Source organism: Stenella coeruleoalba (genome assembly GCF_951394435.1).
Source record: "Stenella coeruleoalba genome assembly, chromosome: 3".
NCBI classification, from domain to species: Eukaryota; Metazoa; Chordata; class Mammalia; order Artiodactyla; family Delphinidae; genus Stenella; species Stenella coeruleoalba.
In genome coordinates, this window is record NC_137148.1 from 27,885,970 (window position 1) to 27,908,006 (window position 22,037).

The 22,037-nt window shown below is 40.5% G+C and overlaps 1 protein-coding gene across 1 annotated transcript in view; it reads right to left on the bottom strand.

Annotated features, from left to right (window-relative positions):
- The window catches only part of ADAMTS12 (ADAM metallopeptidase with thrombospondin type 1 motif 12), a 384,522-nt gene that overhangs the window by 238,670 nt on the left and 123,815 nt on the right, over positions 1-22,037 (bottom strand). Inside the window, exon 3 of the mRNA XM_079918928.1 lies at positions 10,424-10,574. Within this exon, the coding sequence (XP_079775054.1) occupies positions 10,424-10,574 (151 nt within the window). The remainder of the gene's footprint in view (positions 1-10,423; positions 10,575-22,037) is intronic.

The window sequence follows — 22,037 nt, forward strand, 5'->3', positions numbered from 1 at the left end:
GGTTCTCTCTGACACACTCAACTTCCAAGGCATCTGCTCTTCTTTACCCTACTAAGAGAACACACCTGTTCCTCCCTAGCTGATGGGTCTCTCAGGCCCCCATCTCTACATTCCTGCCTGGACCAATATTATGTTCACCATTGCATCCCCAGTTCTAGAACAGTGTCTGGCACAAGGTAGGAGCTTGTTGAGTAGATAAATGTCACTTGCTTTTTCTTATTTATCCATCCATCCATCCACCCATTATTCTTCTTTTTTCCAAAACGAGAATTCAAAGTAGCTGTCTTCAGCTACATCCTCAGGCCACATCTTTGTCTTACATATTCCTGTTCGACTGCGAGGCATCAGAGTATCCACTAAATTCCTTCAGGAAGGCATGGATATTCTCAAGGCTTAAACTGGCTCCACTGAGGTAAAATATAAGTATCCAATAAGCTGCCAAATGCAGCACAGATGGTCAATAAGTTCTGTCTACAAGAGACCCACTTCAGACCTAGGGACACATACAGACTGAAAGGGAGGGGATGGAAAAAGATATTCCATGCAAATGGAAAGCAAAAGAAAGCTGGAGTAGCAATTCTCATATCAGACAAAATAGACTTTAAAATAAAGACTATTACAAGAGACAAAGAGGGACACTACATAATGATCAAGGGATCGATCCAAGAAGAAGACATAATAATTGTAAATATTTATGCACCTAACATAGAAACACCTCAATACATAAGGCAAATACTAACAGCCATAAAAGGGGAAATTGACAGCAACACAATCATAGTAGGGGACTTTAACACCCCACTTTCACCAATGGACAGATCATCCAAAATGAAAATAAATAAGGAAACACAAGCTTTAAATGATACATTAAACAAGATGGACTTAGTTGATATTTATAGGACATTCCATCCAAAAACAACAGAATACACATTCTTCTCAAGGGCTCATGGAACACTCTCCAGGATAGATCATATCTTGGGTCACAAATCAAGCCTAAATTTAAGAAAATTGAAATCGTATCAAGTATCTTTTCCGACCACAATGCTATGAGACTAGATATCAATTACAGGAAAAGATCTGTAAAAAATACAAATACATATGGACACCTTATCTTTGATAAAAGTGGCAGTAATGTACAGTGGAGAAAGGACAGCCTCTTCAATAAGTGGTGCTGGGAAAACTGGACAGGTGCATGTAAAAGTATGAGATTAGATCACTCCCTAACACCATACACAAAAATAAGCTCAAAATGGATTAAAGACCTAAATGTAAGGCCAGAAACTATCAAACCCTTAGAGGAAAACATAGGCAGAACACTCTATGACATAAATCACAGCAAGATCCTTTCTGACCCACCTCCTAGAGTAATGGAAATAAAAACAAAAGTAAACAAATGGGACCTAATGAAACTTCAAAGCTTTTGCACAGCAAAGGAAACCATAAACAAGACCAAAAGACAACCCTCAGAATGGGAGAAAATATTTGCAAATGAAGCAACCAACAAAGGATTAATCTCCAAAATTTACAAGCAGCTCATGCAGCTCAATAACAAGAAAACAAACAACCCAATCCAAAAATGGGCAGAAGACCTAAATAGACATTTCTCCAAAGAAGATATACAGACTGCCAACAAACACATGAAAGAATGCTCAACATCATTAATCATTAGAGAAATGCAAATCAAAACTACAATGAGACATCATCTCACACCAGTCAGAATGGCCATCATCAAAAAATCTGGAAACAATAAATGCTGGAGAGGGTGTGGAGAAAAGGGAACACTCTTGCACTGCTGGTGGGAATGTGAATTGGTTCAGCCACTATGGAGAACAGTATGGAGGTTCCTTAAAAAACTACAAATAGAACTACCATATGACCCAGCAATCCCACTACTGGGCATATATCCTGAGAAAACCAAAATTCAAAAAGAGTCATGTACCAAAATGTTCATTGCAGCTCTATTTACAATAGCCCGGAGATGGAAACAACCTAAGTGCCCATCATCGGATGAATGGATAAAGAAGATGTGGCACATATATACAATGGAATATTACTCAGCCATAAAAAGAAACGAAATTGAGCTATTTGTAATGAGGTGGATAGACCTAGAGTCTGTCATACAGAGTGAAGTAAGTCAGAAAGAAAAAGACAAATACCGTATGCTAACACATATATATGGAATTTAAGAAAAAAAATGTCATGAAGAACCTAGGGGTAAAGCAGGAATAAAGACGCAGACCTCCTAGAGAATGGACTTGAGGTTATGGGGAGGGGGAAGGGTGAACTGTGACAGGGCGAGAGAGAGTCATGGGCATATACACACTAACAAACTTAGTAAGGTAGATAGCTAGTGGGAAGCAGCCGCATGGCACAGGGATATTGGCTCGGTGCTTTGTGACAGCCTGGAGGGGTGGGATAGGGAGGGTGGGAGGGAGGGAGACGCAAGAGGGAAGACATATGGGAACATATGTTTATGTATGACTGATTCACTTTGTTATAAAGCAGAAACTAACACACCATTGTAAAGCAATTATACCCCAATAAAGATGTTAAAAAAAAATACAAATACATGGAGGCTAAACAATACACTGCTTAATAACCAAGTGATCGCTGAAGAAATCAAAGAGGAAATCAAAAAATACCTAGAAACAAATGACAATGGAGACACGACGACCCAAAACTTATGGGATGCAGCAAAAGCAGTTCTAAGAGGGAATTTTATAGCAATACAATCCTACCTTAAGAAACAGGAAACATCTCAAATAAACAACCTAACCTTGCACCTAAAGCAATTAGAGAAAGAAGAACAAAAAAACCCCAAAGTTAGCAGAAGGAAGGAAATCATAAAGATCAGATCAGAAATAAATGAAAAAGAAATAAAGGAAACAATAGCAAAGATCAATAAAACTAAAAGCTGTTTCTTTGAGAAGATAAACAAAATCAATACTTAGAAGTTCAACATTTTTAAGTTCCTACCCTGGCCAGAAACTCTGCCAGATCTTGGGGACACACCTGTGAATGAGCAGATGTGATTCTTATCCTTGTTGATCTTATTGCCTAGCAAACGACACTGACAGATGTTCATTATATGATAAAGCCTGGGGCAGTGGAAGCAACTGGTGCTAATAGTCACAGGAGAGGCACCTAATGCAGATGGAGGGCCAGTCTAGAAGGTTTTCTAAAGGAAGTCATGTGTGAGTCCTAGAGAAAAACAGAAGTGAGTCAGTAAAGCATTGGGGAGAAAATGTTTCAGAAGAAGGAACATAAGGGCAAGGGCTGGAGGCAGCTTCTTTGAGGAATAAACACTAGTTCAGGATGGCAAGGCTATATTTGGAGTGATAAGAGATGAAACTGGAGAAAAAGGCAAAAGTCACACAGAGAAGGAGATCCTAAAACTTACTAAACAGTTGGGTCTTTATTCTGAGGGTACACTGGAAAGCTTTCAGCATGGGAGAAAGATGAGCTGATTTATGTATTAGAAATGTTTCTCCAATTTATAATGGACGAGATCAAGGGCAGGGAGACTTTGTAGTAATTCAAGTGAGAGGTTATGATGTTGAAGGCAGACATATTTAGAAAACTATTTAGGTGGCAGAAATGACAAGACTTGGTAATGTGGGTTGATTGAAGACACGAATAAAAGAAGAAAACCCAGGAGTTTGTTTGCCACACAGATCTTTGAAGCTAGAGACTGAGTCATCCATTTTTTAGGGACAGTATCACTGTCCAGTAAGGGCCACTGATGGCTCCAGTGGTGAGAAGACCAGAGTGGGATGGAGCGATGAGACCACTGCCTCAGTCTCTGCAGGCAGCAGGAGGAAGCCAGAGGTTGGTCAGAACAGGATAAACCTCCTCTCGTCCCCACCCAAGGCACACGGAAGCACAAGGATGACCAAGGGCAAAGCCAGGAGCCACTGCTCATCAAGATACCTCACGTGTTTCCCTACAGAGTTGTAGGAAGTGAAGTAGAGTTTAATAGCTAACAACTCACATAACATCTCTTCAAACTTAAAACTTTCTGCCCTATAAGGGAATCATCTTTTAGTTGAAACTGATCCTTTGCTCACACTGATCTAAATCCCCTTCCCAGCCTAGCATGCACTCCCCAGTGTTCTCTGCCTTTCCAGATTCTACCCAAACTTCGGTGCAGTCCCAGCCACTCTGACAGCACATGCTCAGCACAGAGCACTGTAGGAGGTAAAATGAGCAGATGTCATGTTTCCTAGGGAAGCTGTTTCCTGTTTGGGGAGCGGGAATGTATGTACCTGAAATGAGTCGAAAATTGTCAAGTGCTGGGAAAATGCAAAGAAAGGAATTACCGTGGTGAGGTCTGGCTAATGGATAAAGGTTTTTGACTGGATAAATGAGTATCTCATTGCCACAAAGCAACTGTGCTGAGATGTCGGTGCTCTGAGTTCCTGTAGTCTTGGTCTTGGATTTTACTAAGCAAACAAAACTCACTGGGTTACCATTTTATCTTCCCATACATTCACACATGAAGTATTTCCCCAAATTCTCTCCAAAAGTTTTCTCATTCCTCTCACTAGTAAAAGCTTGAAGCACTTTGCCAATCCTCCTACCAGTCTTGAAAGCAGGTAATTAAAAATAACATGACCCTTCACTAAAAGAAAAAATTAAAAGTACAGAACAACAATTAAAATATTAACTACCTCATAGCAAGGAATAGCATGGATCACTGTAGAGCAGCTATAATCATGAGGAAATCAGGTAATCAAGAAATTCAAGATAAGTCTCAGGCAGGTTGTACCAAGAAAGTTTGCTCTTAGCCAAGGAAAACTAACAGTGCATTTTAGACTCAACATGGAGTATGGTGCTTGCTTAGATCTTCAACTCACTCAATTTCCATGAAATCAGAACAAAACTGTACACAATACCTTCCCAACACGATGTCAGATTAGTGATCTGATAGGCTAATTCTAATGAGCGATTGTTAATGTTATTATAATACTTAATATTTGTGCAGGCCACTTAAAAAGCAACTCAAAGATTTCCAAATGACTTAGGTAAGAAATCCACCCAGGACTTCAATAGGGTAGACAAGATATTCTGAAAAACTCTCCCAGTATTAAGCCCCTAACAAATCTTACAGCATTAAGAAAGGGGGTAAGTCCTTAGAGGTCAAAAATCAAAAAAAGCAAAATACAAAGAAATCAGAGAAACTCAGAGAGAAAAGTAAAAGATGCAGTGTGATGATCTTTTTTATGTGTCAAGTCGGCTAGGCTACAGTCCCAGTTATTCAACCAAACATTAACCTGGGTGCAGCTGTGAAGCCATTTTGTAGCTGTAATGGAAGTCCATAATTGGTTGACTTTAAGATTATTCTTGATAATCTAGTAGTCCTGGTTTAATCAGTTAAAAGACCTTAAAAGCAAAGCTGAGACTTCCTAGATGAAGAAATTCTGCCCATGGACCCTGCTTCAGCCTGTGCCTGAAAGCTGCAGCCTGCCCTTCCTGACAGCCTGCCCACTGAGTTTGGATTTGCCTAGCCAGCCTCCACTATCATGTAAACCAATTTCTTGCAATAATCCTCTTAATATCTACTTCCTACTGGTTCTGCTTCTCTGGCTAACCCCGATTGATGCATGAGGCTCACTGCTGATCTGGGGCAACGGCTGCTCCCTACTTCTGCTCTGGAGAAAAGAGGCAAGTTTAGGACTCACATAGGTGAAAAGTCAGATTAGGATCCACTAAGTGAAAATGTGAACCAGAAAACAAAGAACCAAGTAAGCAAACCTAAACTTGGCTCTCGGGGCTTCAACTCTGGGTACAGGGTAGAAAACTGTTCATGGAGAATCTATAGCCACAAGCCATAGATTTGGGACCCAACTCCACCATGGAATATGTGTAACTTCAACACTGAGCATAAAGAGATATCACTTCATATTCACCAGACTGGCAAAATTTATAATGAGAATATCAAGTATTAGACAGAATATGGAACAATAGGAACTATTAGATTCACTGCTCTTGAACAACTTTGGAAAGCAATTTTGCATCATCTGGTAAGGTCATAGATGTATATATCCTATGAGATAATGATTTCATTCCACTACTAGGTATACGCCCTAGAAAACCCTGTGAATCTGTGTTCTAAAAAACATGTACAAGATGGTCTGTGCAGCATAATGTATAATAGCCCCAAACTGGAAGCAGTTCAGATCCACTCACAGGAGACTAGTCCAAGTGGAAGAGTCACATAATGGACTCTCTACAACGGAGAAAATGAATGAATTACAGCTACATGTCCTGGCACAAACACAATGTGGCGTAACAAAAAGCCCAATACATGTATTAAAATTTCATTTCTTTTCATGGTCTTATCACATATTTTAAAGATAAAACCTGGACCAGGGCTTCCCTCGTGGCACAGTGGTTGAGAGTCCGCCTGCCTATGCAGGGGACACGGGTTCGTGCCCCGGTCCGGGAAGATCCCACATGCCACGGAGCGGCTAGGCCCGTGAGTCATGGCCGCTGAGCCTGCGCGTCCGGAGACTGTGCTCCGCAACGGGTGAGGCCACAACAGTGAGAGGCCCGCGTACAAAAAAAAAAAAAAAAAACCTGGACCAGATCCCTACTTACCCACATCCTATATCCAGGCTGTCAACTCTTCAGACCAAGATTTATATCCTATTCACAACTGTACCCACAGAACTTAGGAGAGCACAAGACGTAAAGAAGATACCCAACAGATGCTTGTTGAATGAATGAATAAATTTTGAACACAGAAACGCATGCCAAACCTAGGGGCAGGACAGGAATAAAGACGCAGACGCAGAGAATGGACTTGAGGACACGGGGAAGGGGAAGCGGAAGCTGGGACGAAATGAGAGAGTGGCACGGACATATATACACTACCAAATGTAAAACAGATAGCTAGTGGGAAGCAGCCGCATAGCACAGGGAGATCAACTCGGTGCTTTGTGACCACCTAGAGGGGTGGGATAGGGAGGGTGTGAGGGAGATGCAAGAGGGAGGAAATATGGGGATACATGTGTATGTATAGCTGATTCACTTTGTTATAAAGCAGAAACTAACACACCATTATAAAGCAATTATACCCCAATAAAGATGTTAAAAAAAAAAAAAAGAAAGAAAAAAACGCATGCCAGGAAACAGACCCTGTGTTTCTAGCCTAGTGTCCTGATGCACGAAATCCCAAACCCTGATTTTACCTACCTGGACCCCTTTCTGCCATAGATGACCCTGCAACTGTTGTCATCTGACCTATCTGACTCCCCTTCCCCAGGTTCCAAAAACCATACTTCCCCCGGATACTTCCATCTAAGAGCCACTCAAGTCCCAGGTTTTTGCCACCAAAAACCCTAAGAGAAGGGAGCTTGTCAATGTCAATAAAATGAGGTTTTGAAATGTGCTCTAGATTTAATTCCGGCAAGTTGTATTTTCCCATGATTTAACATGGATTCCAGAAAGTTGGAGTAAACAAGAACTTTGACAGGGCTCGGCAAATACAAGGTTCAGAACAGCAAACAAAACTGGTTAAGAAATTCTAGTTCAAATTGATCAAGTCGATAACAAAATAGTATCACATTAAAGTTCTGGGGGAAAAAAAAGGAGTTAATTACATTGGGCCATATTGAAAAGGGACTTACTATGACATTCCTGAGTACCTTTCTATTTGGGAAATAAACATAAGTGAAGGGACACATTTTAGGGGAAAGTAATTGATATACTTTCTCTCCTGAAGTACTAGAGTACTTTTAAAGTACATCTTTTTTTCAATACCAAGGGTGTTCCTGTTTTGAACATTATGAAGAAGGAATGTTTTATACAAGGAAAGGTGGTCTTTCTCGACACAATCACAGTAATTCAATCTGGTAGCACTGACTTCCCTAAGCACGAGGTGTACCTTAACGTGGGCTAATGACATGCCTAGTGTTGGTGAATTTCATCCCCTCTGCAGGGTAACATGGTACAAGAACAGTGCAATTATCTGTTTCGGGGAGACCAAGCACATTTCAGTATACCAAGATTTTTAAATTCCAAATGTCAAGTGTACTTTAAGAATAATCACAAGCACATTAGCTTATTCTGCAATCTCTAGCTGTCATTTTAGTATTGAGTCACAATTATTGTCTTAGGGAGGGAGATCGTCACAAAGAACTGACACTTCCTTAACATCTAGAAATCACACATTTCTTTTTTCTGTTATGTTATGTGGACTGGATGCCAGCGCACTCTAGATTCATCTATGTGGCTACAAGTCACTCTTCATTTCATTCAATGATTTACTGATTTTCCACTTTGCACCTAACACTATGTTACGTACTGTTTGGGAAGGGAGTTCCTACTCTAATGCGGCTTTCCAGATAGTTGATGAAACAAGATTTATATTCAAGGAAGACTTAAAGAATAAACACGACAGAGTATGAAGCCCGAGGTGTAATAGAACCTTGACTTAGGAGCTCGGTTATATTCTGAACACCAGCTGCCTCGATGCTTTTGAAAATTCACTCCCTCCTCTGAGCCACAGTTGCTTCTTTGGCGAGAGAAAGAGGCTACATTAGGCACTCTCAAAGGTCCTTCTGACAAAGCTGTTCACTTCTGACATTCTGGGTTTTAAAGAAGTATAAGAGAATATCTTTTAGAAGATGTGTGTGGAGAAATTCACAATGCAAAGATTGTTCCAAGGTGGGATTAATCAGAGAAGGTTTCGGAGTAGTGGTAGGTCTTAAGGTTGGCCTAGAAGCACAATGATGAAGTGGTACTGCAAGCACTATAACTGTGGTATTGCGTGTGACCTACTGGGGGCATCACATTTGTAAACCTCATTCTTTTCCTATTCATCTCTTCTGCCTTTAGGACTAAACGCATGCCATTCTCAACACATTATTACTCAACTCTACCTCAACAGGGGAGTTATAAAGGAGAGAATGGGTTCAAGTGGGTGGATGAGGAACAGCCTAACTCATTTCACAGAGCAGCCATGCCTACAGGAGCAATTACCCAGCCAAATTCACTCACGGTCCTAGTAACTCCCTCTGCCATATTAATTACCTAGTGATCTAAAAACTATCAAATCACACATACAAAGTGTCATCTATCACCCAAGATTAATAAGAATTGGGCAATTATTAATAGGAATTGGGCAATTAGTCCAACTATTCCAATCCTTCCAGATGATCGGATTGGTGACAGAGTCCTAAAAATTCACACTGAAACTAAATTATCTGGAATGGTACATCAATCAATCGGACCGACCAGATGATGTGTCTCTTCTCTTGGTGCTTTCTGGAAGGAGATTTAGATAGTAAGTTATCTAATTTAGGTCAGAGTTCCAATAGCTTATTAAAGTTAAGGAATTTAAGCAGCTGTCCATTTTTGTATACAGAAAATAGAGACTCAAAAATTTCTTATTGCTTGCATATACTCTGCTAAGATTACAGAAGAAACTCCCAGGAAAGTTACCATCTATCTTAGGGTCTGGATGATGTCTGCAGAGAAATTACTCCTCCCCTTGTCCTTTCTTTCTCCTACTTGGCAAAGCTCAAGTTCTGAGTCCTCTGAAACCCTTATCAGAATCTACTATCCCTAATTCCTTCCTCATCTATTTTCCCTTTGAGGTCCACGGTTTCTAAATCCTTGAGACACATAAATAATATTATGGATTCCTTTTGGTAACTGTCTCCCTAGTCCACTATTTTTTTTTCTTCTGAAGAAAGGAGAAACTAAATAATATTTTTTAAAAGTCCCAATTTCCAGTGGCCCTTTATGCATTACTATTATCTCCTACATATTAAAGAGAATATGGGCGTCGCAAGGAAATAACTTGGGTCAGTTTAGCTCTGAAAACTACCTGAAACTCTTTAGTACAAGGCAGAGAGGAGCAGTTCAGATCATTCCCAAGACACGGGGGCAGATAACATACTTTGTAGCAGACTACAAACAAAACGCAGCCAAAAGAACCTTAGCTGGATTCATCATTTGATAACGTGTTGGTATTTTCTCAGTTTCTCTTCACACATCATTATCAGCATCATCAAATATTTAAATCTGCTTTCCATATGCAGATATGAAAAGCTGTCTAGTGATATTCCATGCTAATGTATTATAACATTGCTGATACTGCAAAGCATCGTTTGTAATTTAAACTATTTTCCTCCAAGGGATTCAGAAGAAGCTTAAAAAAAAATTTACCATTATGAATACCATATAAATATCATCAACTAATGTGGCAAGGATGTAAGAGATACCTTTTTCCTTTCCCGTTAAGAATACAGAGACTTGAGTACAGAGAAGTGAAGGGTACAAGGATACATATTTTCTGGCCACAGAATGGGGAAGAGATAACAGATTTGAAGAAGAGCAGGTCTCGTTGTAAAAAAAAAAAAACAATAATAGAACAGAACAGATTCCTCCATCCAGTGAGGAGATTAAGTCACAGTACCCTTTAATCCGCAGGTTGGCTCCTTCATCTCTGGGACGCCTGGCCTCTGCCTCCTGTACATGACATGTGGGTGGTACACTCCCTCAGCCAGCAGATGATTTTTGACAGGCTCAATGAAAAAGTCTCCATGTGGCAGATGGAAAAATCCAGTCTGTAAATACATGCAGTACAAAGGTTTTATTTGAATCAATTCTTTACCGAGGCAAAGAAAATTAGTAAAGTGAAAATTATATAGATTATGATGAGCCCTGAAACTCGTAAGACTGGTGCTTTCATCGTCTGCCATGTGATCTCGCAGAAGAGCTACACGTAAATAATTTAGTGAAATGTCTTCATAGTCATAGTTATTAAATGTTTTGGGGTCATGATCCCTTGAGACGCTAATGGAAAAAGTGTATATATACACACATATCCAAAGGTAGCATACAATTTTTCAGGTTCGTGGATTCCCTCCACCCCTATAACTCATTGCTGGATATCCATGAATCTTAAATTAGTGCTTCCCGGTTGCCCTGTTATGGAACTGGTACTTATAATCCGTATTTCACTGACAACTTTTGGGAACGTTTACCTGTAAGTGAGCAGCGGTTTGACTTGAAGTGTGTAATGCCATTCTGCTCTCAAGGAAACAAAGAAATATAATACTAATTTCCTGATCTGAGCCTGAGTTTCCAAGAGTCTAAAGAGGGCACTCTCATTTCACAGATACGGGAATCAGCCATAAGTTGGAGAATGCTGGGCAATGAGTAACTCTTTTTGGAGGTCAGGTCTAGAAGCGGTATAGCCGACAACTCTGTTTCTTCTTTGGGAAAATTTCCTAGTGTCCATTTAAGATGTTTAGAAATTGCTTTGCCAATGATCTCCTAGGATGGACTTAGCTCTCAGGATGTGAATTCTATATTGATGAAAAAGAGGGCTTGCCCTCGACGCCCCCCTTGCAGCTTCACCTTGAGGTGACCAAGAGCTCAGACTCTGGAATTAACCCAGGTTCACATCCCAGCTCCTCTACTTATTAGCTCTGTGATTTGGGACAAATGACTTGCTCAGGTTCAGCCTTCTCAACTGAAAAATGGGGATAACCAAGGGATGCTGTGAAGATTAAATGAGTTAATACACGTGAAGCTCCTAGAAAAGGGCGTGGCCCATAGTCTTATCTGTTATTAGACTCTTGCCAGATCTCAGATTTTATGTCTTTTCATTGTCTTAGGGTCTCCGGAGTCAATATAGCAGTCCAATGAATATTAAGTTTGCAAAAATAAACCTGGAAATTTGAGGTTAGGAAAAATATGAACGGGTCCCAAAGTTCAAGGTCCCTCACCACATGTCAGCAAGCTGGGAATGCTCTGCTACACAGACGAGTCTGAAGATGGGGTGAGTGGGGTCAGGAGGCAACAGGGGCTCTGTGAAGGGAGACGCTCTCTGTTGAACAGGCTTTGACTTGGGGGTCTTTCCAAAACGTTGCTGCACTGTACCACTAATACAACCAGATCTAAACAGAAACCTCACAATTGGCTTCCTACTTTGATTACTGACCTTAAAGTATCTTTGATAACAGGGAGAACAGAAAAAAAGGAACACTTTACTGAAAGTCATACGAAGAGCTGTGTGACCTTGAATGGGTCACCCAACCTGTAAAATGTGGATGATGCCTACCACCTCATAGGGCTGTTAGGAGAAGCAAATTAGCTGAAGCTTAGCCGACTGCCATGCGAACTCTTTACAAATGCAGGGTGGTATTATTTTAACTACCAACCCCAGAAGCGGTTATATCTGACTTCAAATTTGCTGGCATTTCTTAGGAGACATGACATTGTTTTTCCTCAGCCTCTTTCTTTGAGGAAAAGCCTCTGGGACAGGAAGCACTGACAAGGTCCAGACTACAATAAACTAGCTGGAAACAGACTTATGCAGGACTGAGACTGGGTTCTATTTCTACTCTGAGACAGAGACCAGGGACACAAAGAGATGGTGCGCCTATTGCTAATGAAGCTCATTTGTTCCATGGAAACGCAATAGAAGGCAAGGACTCCTCGGGGACGGCTGGTGTGGGGTCCCTTTGTGCAACTGTCATCAAACTAATACTAAAGTCCTTGAAGAAAAAAATAACATCAACAAGAAGGATATATTGGTTTTTCTCCAGCCTCAAATTCTGGCCCCAGGTGGTGCAGAAGAAACAGATGGGGCACCAGTTGAGAACATAATAACTGTTTTCTGGGCAATATGAATGAGGGTGTCTGAAAACCAAACAAGCATTTTCTTAAAGGCTTCCTTCCATTTCCGTTCCTGCACAAGGCCAGCTTTGCCAGTGTGTACCTGGAAATCACCTGTACAGCCTAAATATTCCTCAGAAGCTGGATGGAGACTTAGGAGAACTGGGTGACCAGCTGGAGGGGAAACAGAACATCTGCTCATATGCAAGCAGGGCTGTTGGCCCCAGCACCCCGTGTGTGTCACGGAGAAGGGAAGGGACAGAATGGGGGATGAAGGGACATCGCTGGTTCAGGGAGAGTGAGGCGGGAAGATTTCCCAGCTGAGCGGCGCACCTCCCCTCTTCCCCAACATATAAACACAGAGCTTTGTACACCTGGTACCCAAATGGCCATGGGTCACTGGTCTCTTCTCATCTAACAGAGCCAGGTCATGCTCTGGTTAGAGCATACACCGGTTTTCTTTCCACCGGAAGGAAGGACTGGCTCCACTCTCTCCCTGAAGCTAACTGCCCAAGAGAGCCACCTTCTTTCACTGCCAGCTCTGCATCTGGACCAAAGAAGCCACTCTTCATTCCAGTCTTCTCGACAAACAGCTCACCTCTTATATCTCTGAAGGAGAATGAGAATGGACTTGAGGGCAAGGTATCCAATTCACTGGGGGCTTGAACAGGTTCCTGGAAGAACCAGAGCGGGATGAGCCGCAGGCAGAAGCTCAAAGCAGACAAGTTTGCCCTTTTACCTCCGTCATCTCCTCTTCCTCCTGTCAGTATCCAGTATCCCAGCACACTGCTAACTGTCCTTTGGAAATAAACTCACCTCCTTGTTTTAACTAAGTTATAAATATCTGTGAATGCTTCCTGAGGCTCTCTTCTAAGAATTGTTTTAAATAAGCTGTATTGTGAAGCATTATAAACATACAGAAAGATATGCAAGTTATAATTGTAAAGTCCCATAAATCTTTCATAGAGGGCACACCTAAACGCAGAAACAGAACATTCCCAGCAGCCAAGAAACTTCCTGTTTCTCTTCCAAGTCAATATCATCCCCAAGGGTAACCTTACTCTGATTTCTAACACTAATACATTTGTTTTAAACCTATCCTTAATTCTTTACAGGAAGCATTACTTGATATAAAAAAAAAAATAATGTCTTCTAGTTCGTTTCGAGTGTTAGGGACTGGCCAATGGGAGAAATTTAAGGCAGGGGGATTTCTCAAGGTCCATTAAGCCGGACTCTTCATACTGCTTCCTACCAGTCCTAACCAGTGGGGATGAGACAAAGGACTGAGCTACCTTAGCATGAGTCATTTGGCATTGAACCTCTACTGCTGTCTGCTAAGGAAGGAGGGGGAAGAAGCTTAAGAATCTTTAGTACCAATTTATTTTTCCTAGTGGGAAACCGGTAGTGTCTTACAAGCAATTTGTGAATAGAATGTTCTAGAATTGCAAAGCCCAGAGACCTTGAAGAGTCACCTAACCTATGCTGTCATGCCTTCAGGTTTTACCACAGGTGAAAACGGCAGACCAAAGAATAAAAACAATGGTATTGTAAAAGACATAGGGGGATTTTATCAAAGCCAGCACTCAGGGCCCTGTGTTGCACAACTCAAGGGGGTGCTCTTCACATAGAAAAAAACTGTGAGTGGCGTCCCCTGGAGGTGTGCAGTGGAACACTGTCACTAAAACTCATCAACCGGTCCTGGAAAGAAATTCCTTTTTCACTTGAAAATTCCAAAAGTTAACAAATCAATTTGTTTCTTCCCACGGTGATGAAGACATATGATGTGGAGGCTGGGCTCCACAACCGGAGAGGCCACAACAGTGAGAGGCCCGCGTACCGCAAAAAAAAAAAGAAAATGGGGATTTTTGCTTGGAGTATCATAGGAAATGTACAAGGTAAACTCCTTTATCTTTTTTACCTATGAAACCTTCAGTAAAACAAACACTGTTCTCTAATACTTTTTTGGTGTGTGTGACTAGAAATGCTGTATCCTCCCTCAAAGGTGGCACAGGGAGAGAATCACTGAAGCAATACATATGAGGAATCTCTTTAAGTAGAGGGTAAAATCGTCTACTTGAGGCAAGTAGGAAAGGCATCTGGGAAACTGCTCTGAAGAATGGGAGAAGGCACCAACCTTTGACAGAGCCCAGTTGAAGCCTCAGCTGAGATCGTGAGCCACTGAAAAGCAAGTCAAAGGAGATGACAGACGAGGCAAATGCAGAAGAGGTTGTGGTCAGAAAGGGGAATATTAAAGTTTAAGCATTCAGAGTTTGTAAGGCAAGCCTGGTGTGGTAGCATGAATATGGTCCCCAAAGATGTCCAATCCTAATCCCTGGAACCTGTGCATAGGTTGCTTTACACGGTAAAGGGGACTTTGCAGATGTAATTAAGTTAAGGATTTTGAGATGAGGAGATTGTTGACTCAGTGTAATCAGCAGAGTCCTCTAAGAGGGAGGCAAGAGGATCAGAATGAGTAGTAGAAGAGGTAATGACAGAAACAAGAGGCTGTAATGAGACAAGGAAGAGGCCACAAGCCAAGGAAAACAGGCAGCCTCTCAAAACTGAAAAAGGTGAGAAAACAGATTGTCCTGAAGCCTCCAGAAGAAATGTGACCCTAATGACACTCATGACACTCTGAATGACCTTCATAACTGTAAGAGGATAAATCTGTGTTGTTTTAAGCCACTGCATTTGTAGTAATTTGTTACAGCAGCCTTAGGAAAGTCATACACCTGGTGAGTGGCCATAGGAATAGGTCACCAAAGGGAACTCAATCAAAGAATTCTAGGGAAGGGAAGTCAAGAAGGTGAAGGGTCCATGAGGTTAAGGTGTTCACCTTGACCCGCAGTTAAAAATACATTTCACATTGTGACCAGTATATAGCCAAAACCTTTCAGGAGGGAATGCTTCCCTCTTCTGCTATGTAGAAGGCATTCTGATATATTCCATTCTGTGTTATTCAATTTAAATTATGGTTCTAACACACTAAGTTGATTTCACATCCATGTAATGGACTACAATCTGCAGATTCAAAAACACCAATATGGTGGGGAGAGCTTGGACTTTATTGCTAAATCTGGATCTGAGTTCTTATCCTGGTTCTATACTTTCTTCCTGTGTGACCTTGGTCAAGTAGTTGATTGATGAGTCTCCGGCTGTTCATATGAGAAATGGGGATTGCCTACTTGCTAAAGCTGTTAAGAAGAATAAATGAACTGTGGTGAGGAAGCACCTATTACAATGGCTGGCGTGTAGCATTCATTCAAAAATAGTGGCTTCTTATAAAATTAGAGAATCTTATCCTAAGACCCTTTGAGGGTCAATTTTTCAGCAGATACTGGAATTGTTTCCTCACCTCCACTCATCCACATCATAAACACTCTTCTAACGAGGAGAGAGACTTCTCAAGGCATCTGCTATTGCTAAAATAATTATTAGAACCCTCTTCCCTTTATGGTGTTAAAAGTCTGTGTGCCTGTAACTCCCACTCATCGTCTTAGCTCTGCCTTGTGGAGCTATACCAGATATGTCTAATATCTTTTATACATAGTATCTACTTAAGTATATTGGATAACATTTATCATGTGCCACTAAGACTTCTCTTTTCAGCCTAAATATTTTCATTTCCTTCAATCATTTTTCGTTTCTTATTGTGCTAATCCTTTAGCAGTCTGGTTAATCTCCCTGACTACAGCTTGTCAATATTTCTCTAAAAATGACACCGGAATTGGGCATTGAGAGCCTAGCACTCCAATGCCATCAACTTTGGAGAAAAGAAATAGTGGGAAAAGTATTTTTTTTTCCCTTCACAATAATCAAATTCTTCAGGGAAGAAATTGGTAAGGCAAAAATTTGGTCTAATAAGGACTTACTTCTTTTACTAGGGCTTAACGAAATGATCTATTTTCTCCATGTTGTTACATGGAGTCCAGGAAATGGGCTTCAGAATTGGGGAAAATGCATAGTGACAACACTGAAGACAGAATGTCTCAGTACTCCCTGAAGTTTAATGATTTTTTTCTTAAACAACACCCTGAATTGACCAGACATCTTTTTCATTAGAGTTCGATTTCCCTGCCATTCTGACCATTCTTTCAGCATCCAAGTGGAGATGGTCGGTAAACAGTTCATGGCAGTGCTGCTTGGGATATGAACAGACCACACCAAAACTAGCCCTCTGCAAACAGTTCCAATCTCTCTGCAAAATGGGCTGGCAGTGTCTGGATGTTATTGCAGGGAGAAAGTTGGACTAAGAGTACATGTGATTTTTTTTTCTTTTCCCAACTTTTTATTTAGAAAAATTTCAGAAGTACAAAACCCCTCAAAGAACGGTATAATCAACATCCATATGTCCCCACTTGGATTAAAAAATATTAATATCCTGCCACTTCTGAAATATATATGCTGCACTATTTGAAGGTAACTTGCAGACACTGTGGCAATTCAGCCTTAAGTACTTTATCAAGCCTGTCCTAAGATGCGGGCATTCTCCTATATAACCACAGTTCCATTACCTCACCTAAGAATTAGTAATCATTCCACAACATAATCCTAATTTCATTCCATGTTCCAATTTCCCATATTGTCTAGAGCTATTCATTGTTTCTTTCCTTCTTTGTTAGTAATCTAGAACTAATCAAGTTAATACAATGCAGTTTGGTTGTTTTATAATAAATTATTTTTTTTAAACCTCTGGAACGTATAATTTTATTGGTATATGTTAGACACACCCTTGGATCAAGAGTTTTAGGTTGGACTTTTAAATTAAAATCCACTGAAACATAATTTTGCCAAAGTTTCTTAAATTCAGAGCTTACAATATATTGATAGTCTCCTACCCCACTAGGTAGCTGACGTGTCATAAAATCCCCTCCTCAGAGTTAGATTCATGCCTTCAACTTGTTTATATTATTATGCTCTTGGGCTATTCAGTAACCAGACATCTGTTCAGAGATCCCTCTAGAAAGTTTCCTACATTATTTATGTCACTGCTAAAGCTATTTCCCCTCCCTTAAAAAACAGCTGCTTTACATACAAAAGAAAAATCATTATTTAGCCAGAATGTTGATAAATGATTCTAGTTTCTTTTCTCTGACCCATCATTGCCTTTTATACACTGATTGGCTTCCTAAGCCTCTTCTGCTCATATGTACCTCAAGCACATAGCTTAAAAAGTGGACTATTTCTTAAAAGCCTGTTATGAAAAACAATAATATTTTGTTCTACCTCTCCCAATCCCCAGAGGTAATGACTCTTGACTTTTTTACCTTATTCTTCTGCAAGTTATCTCTATATTTTCTCAATAACATGCTGTTTTTTTAAAAAAAAAAATCAGTTTTAGACATTATCTGAAATACTGTCCCTGCTATAATAGATGAGGATTGGCATCGTTACACAATGACTCTGCCATTTTCCCAGAATCATTACTTTCGTCAAACCAATATAGGTGACTGCATTTACATTTCTGAAACAATGCAAAGGCAAACCTGAAACTCAGCCAGTAGATACTGACACAACTTACTGGCCAGTATCTACTCTAATAGATTGGTCTCTAAGCCATACAGGGTACTAGTATTTCCTTTCTTGTATAGCATTTTGTTTTTCTTGGAATTTCTGCTTATCTTTCTTTTCTTATTGCGTTGTCTTCCCTGTTGTTACAATCCATTCTTTTTACATCCTCAACATACCAGCACTGTTCTATGGAGTCCCTCTTTTTCTTGGAGACATCCCTGGAGCTCGCGGTCTCCCTGCTCCTGCCTAGCGGCTCACAGGCCAGCCCTGGGCTATCCTATCCAGGGACTTCCCTCCATGGCACCTCCAGGTTAGAGCTACTGATTTATGGCTCTCACATCTGTATGTCTGTTTGTTCCAGCACCCATTTTCAAAACTGAGAAGTTTTTCTGAATATCAGTCCTTTCTGGGTGGCCACTCCCTCTCTCCCCAAAAGGTTTAGGGTCATCTCTTTACCCATGCTCTTTGCCAAATTTCAAAATTATGTGCCTTTGAGTGAGTCTTCTTTCATCCATTGTTTTGGACACTCAATAGACCATCTCACTCTGGATACTGCATTTTTCAGCTCTTCAGTGATGAAAAAGTACTCTTGGATGTTGCATCTTCTGGACTGCTCCTCCATTTTCCTTAACTTTTTCTCTCATCTTTTCCAAATCTTAGTCTTCTTTATCTACTTTTTGGAGAGTCTCTTGGCTTTATCTTCCAACATTTCTGTTGATTTCCTATAAATTTCATAAATCGTTTTTTTCAGAGATATCATTCTTGGCCTCTAGCTGTTCCTTTTTCACAGTATCCTCTTCTTGTTTTATGGACAAAATCTACTCTAGAATACTCCCAAGGACACTATTTACAGGTTTTTGAGGTTTGCCTATTTGTCTGATGCATTCCTTTCTGTTTCCTGCATTATCTTCAAAGTTAATTTTTCCTGTTTATTTACCTTGCTCTACTTCTTTCTTGTTGAAGTTTTCCTAAAATGTCTTGACATCCATCCATATATATGAGGGAGTGCTGAAAAGCTGGTGAAGTGCTCTGTGTACGTATGAAGGACTTTTGACTGTTCAAGTGGGAATCTGGTAGGTACCTAATATTTATGGCTGGAGGATTTCCTAAATGCCAGAATGTAACAGTCTTTTTTTGTGGACCATTTAATTCCTGCAGAGAAGAAAACTCTAGTCTATAGTTTAAGGGATAGACACCTGCCTGTAGTAATTCTGCCTGAAGTACTAGAAGCAGACAACCATTTTGTTTTCAGCCCCATGCCTTCATTCTCCCTGCCTTCCCTCCATCATATCCAGCACTTCTAAGTCCCAAAATGCTCTGTGGTTCCTGGGTCAAATCAACTTCCTTCTTGTCTACATCCCACCAGTATGCACACTCTGGGGTCGGGCTCACTTGGCCATGAAACATTGGTTATTACTTGTCCCACTTTCCATCCTCTAGAATTCTGTCTAAATCTCATGTCCTAAGAAAGCTCCTCTCTTATTCTCTGTTATTATTAGGAAGGAGAGGAAACCTACTGTGCCATTTGTCATCTTTGACAACTTTTTGATGGTTCCAGGAACATTAAAAATGATTAGATTAATAAGATATACTTTTTAAAAATTTATTTATCTTATTTATTTTTGGCTGCACTGGGTCTTTGTTGCTATGCGTGGCCTTTCTTTAGTTGCAGCAAGCGGGGGGCTACTCTTCATTGCAGTGTGCAGCCTTCTCATTGCAGTGGCTTCTCTTGTTGTGGAGCCCAGTCTCTAGACACGTGGGCTTCAGTAGTTGTGGCACACAGGCTCAGTAGTTGAGGCTCATGGGCTCCAGAGCACAGGGTTAGTAGTTGTGGTGCATGGGTTTAGTTGCTCCACGGCATGAGGGATCTTCCCGGACCAGGGCTCAAACCTGTGTCCCCTGCATTGGCAGACAGATTCTTAACCACTGCGCCACCAGGGAAGTCCCCGATAAGATATAATTTTAACAGATTTAAATAAACAATGAGTTAAACCTTCACACCAACATCAAAGAGATTAAAACATGAAATTCATCCTTTTTTTAAACTCAGAAAAATAAGTCTACTTTTGTTTTAATTCACCATTTAAATTTGTTTATACCCAAAATAATTCATAACATAGAAATGATAACTGGCATAAAATATTAAAAAATCCCTACCAATAATTATACACTAAAATAACATAGAATTCTTGTCAAAATCTATACAGCACAATTTATGCAATTCTGGAAAGCATGTGGTGAGTTCTACAGAACTTTCTGAGGTACCTGAATGACAGCTGAAGTTTATCCACCACTTGTGACCTTTGCAGTGACCTTAACCTTGATGAGAGTGATGTTCTTGGAGATGAACTGGCCTTATGGAAATGTCAACCTGTCTGACACTTAATTCATGACCTCCCAAATTACTAATGAACAGTAATTATTAAGCAAAGCACAACAGTATAATCAAGAATTTCTGATCACAGCATTGACACCAAGAAAAGGGTTATTCTCTCTTTTATACTTTTTCTATAATTCTTAAATTTGCTACATTTGATATATATAATATATATGTATATATGTATGTGTTGTATGTATGTATATGTTTATATATAAAACACACATATACATATATACATTTGATATATATTTCTCTTATACACAAAACAATTATTCTGAAAAATTTACCAGTGGCTATCTCTATGTGACATGCTTATTTTATAAAATTAAAAATACAAACTTCTTCCCCTGTAAAGAAGAATTATAGGAAGTGTGGGTGAATATTCTTCATTCCAGGAAGTGGCACTTAACTCCCCCTACCCTAACCCTGCCTTTAGTGTAGCTTGTGTTTGGTGACTTGGTTTCATATAGTGGCATACTGAAAGGGAAGAAAAAAAAGTAACTTTCCAATGGAGAATCACAGCCAATGCTACTCCAGCCAGGCAATCAGGGATAGCATCATCAGTGATAAGTTACACTGACAGCATACGCCCTTGATATGAGGTCACGAGAAGGGCACTTTCTCTCTGTTGTGGTCTTCCCCAAAATCCGTAACTCCAGTCTAACCATGAGAAAAACATTAGACAAACCCAACTTTAGGGATATTCTACAGAATACCCCTCAAATCGTCAAGGTCATCAAAACCAGGTTAAGCCTAGGAAACTGTCAGAGCCCAGAGGAGGCTAAGGAGATATGATGACTAAAATGTAGTGTGGGGTCCCAAATGGGACCTTGGAACAGAAGACTGATGTTAGGAAAAACTAGCGAGCCCTACATAAAGTGTGTAGTTTAGTTAACAGTAATGTACCAATGCTGGTTCCTTAATTATGACAGATGCGCCATAATATGGTCAGATGTTAACAATATGGGAAACTGGGGGCCAGGTATACAAGAACTACAGGTACTATCTTGGCAACTTATCTATAAATCTAAAACTGCTCTAAAATAAAAAGTATCCTTTTAAAAATTACAAACAGGGCTTCCCTGGTGGCGCAGTGGTTGAGAGTCCGCCTGCCGATGCAGGGGACACGGGTTTGTGCCCCGGTCCAGGAAGATCCCACATGCCACGGAGCGGCTGGGCCCGGGAGCCATGGCCTCTGAGCCTGTGCGTCCGGAGCCCGTGCTCTGCAGCGGGAGAGGCCACAACAGTGAGAGGCCCGTGTACCACTAAATAAATAAATAAATAGATAGATAGATAGATAGATAAATAAATAAAACAACTGTGTTAAAATTGATGGAAGGTGAATCCTAATAGACATCTGGGAAGAGAAATTAGAATTTTTTTCCATCATAAAATTGGGCAATTCTTCTGTCAATATGACCCCTCCTATCACAGTCAGACAGACACTCTCACACTTCAGAGGAAGAGAGGGAGGACAACCTCTGACATTTGGGACAATATGGATTGAGAGCCT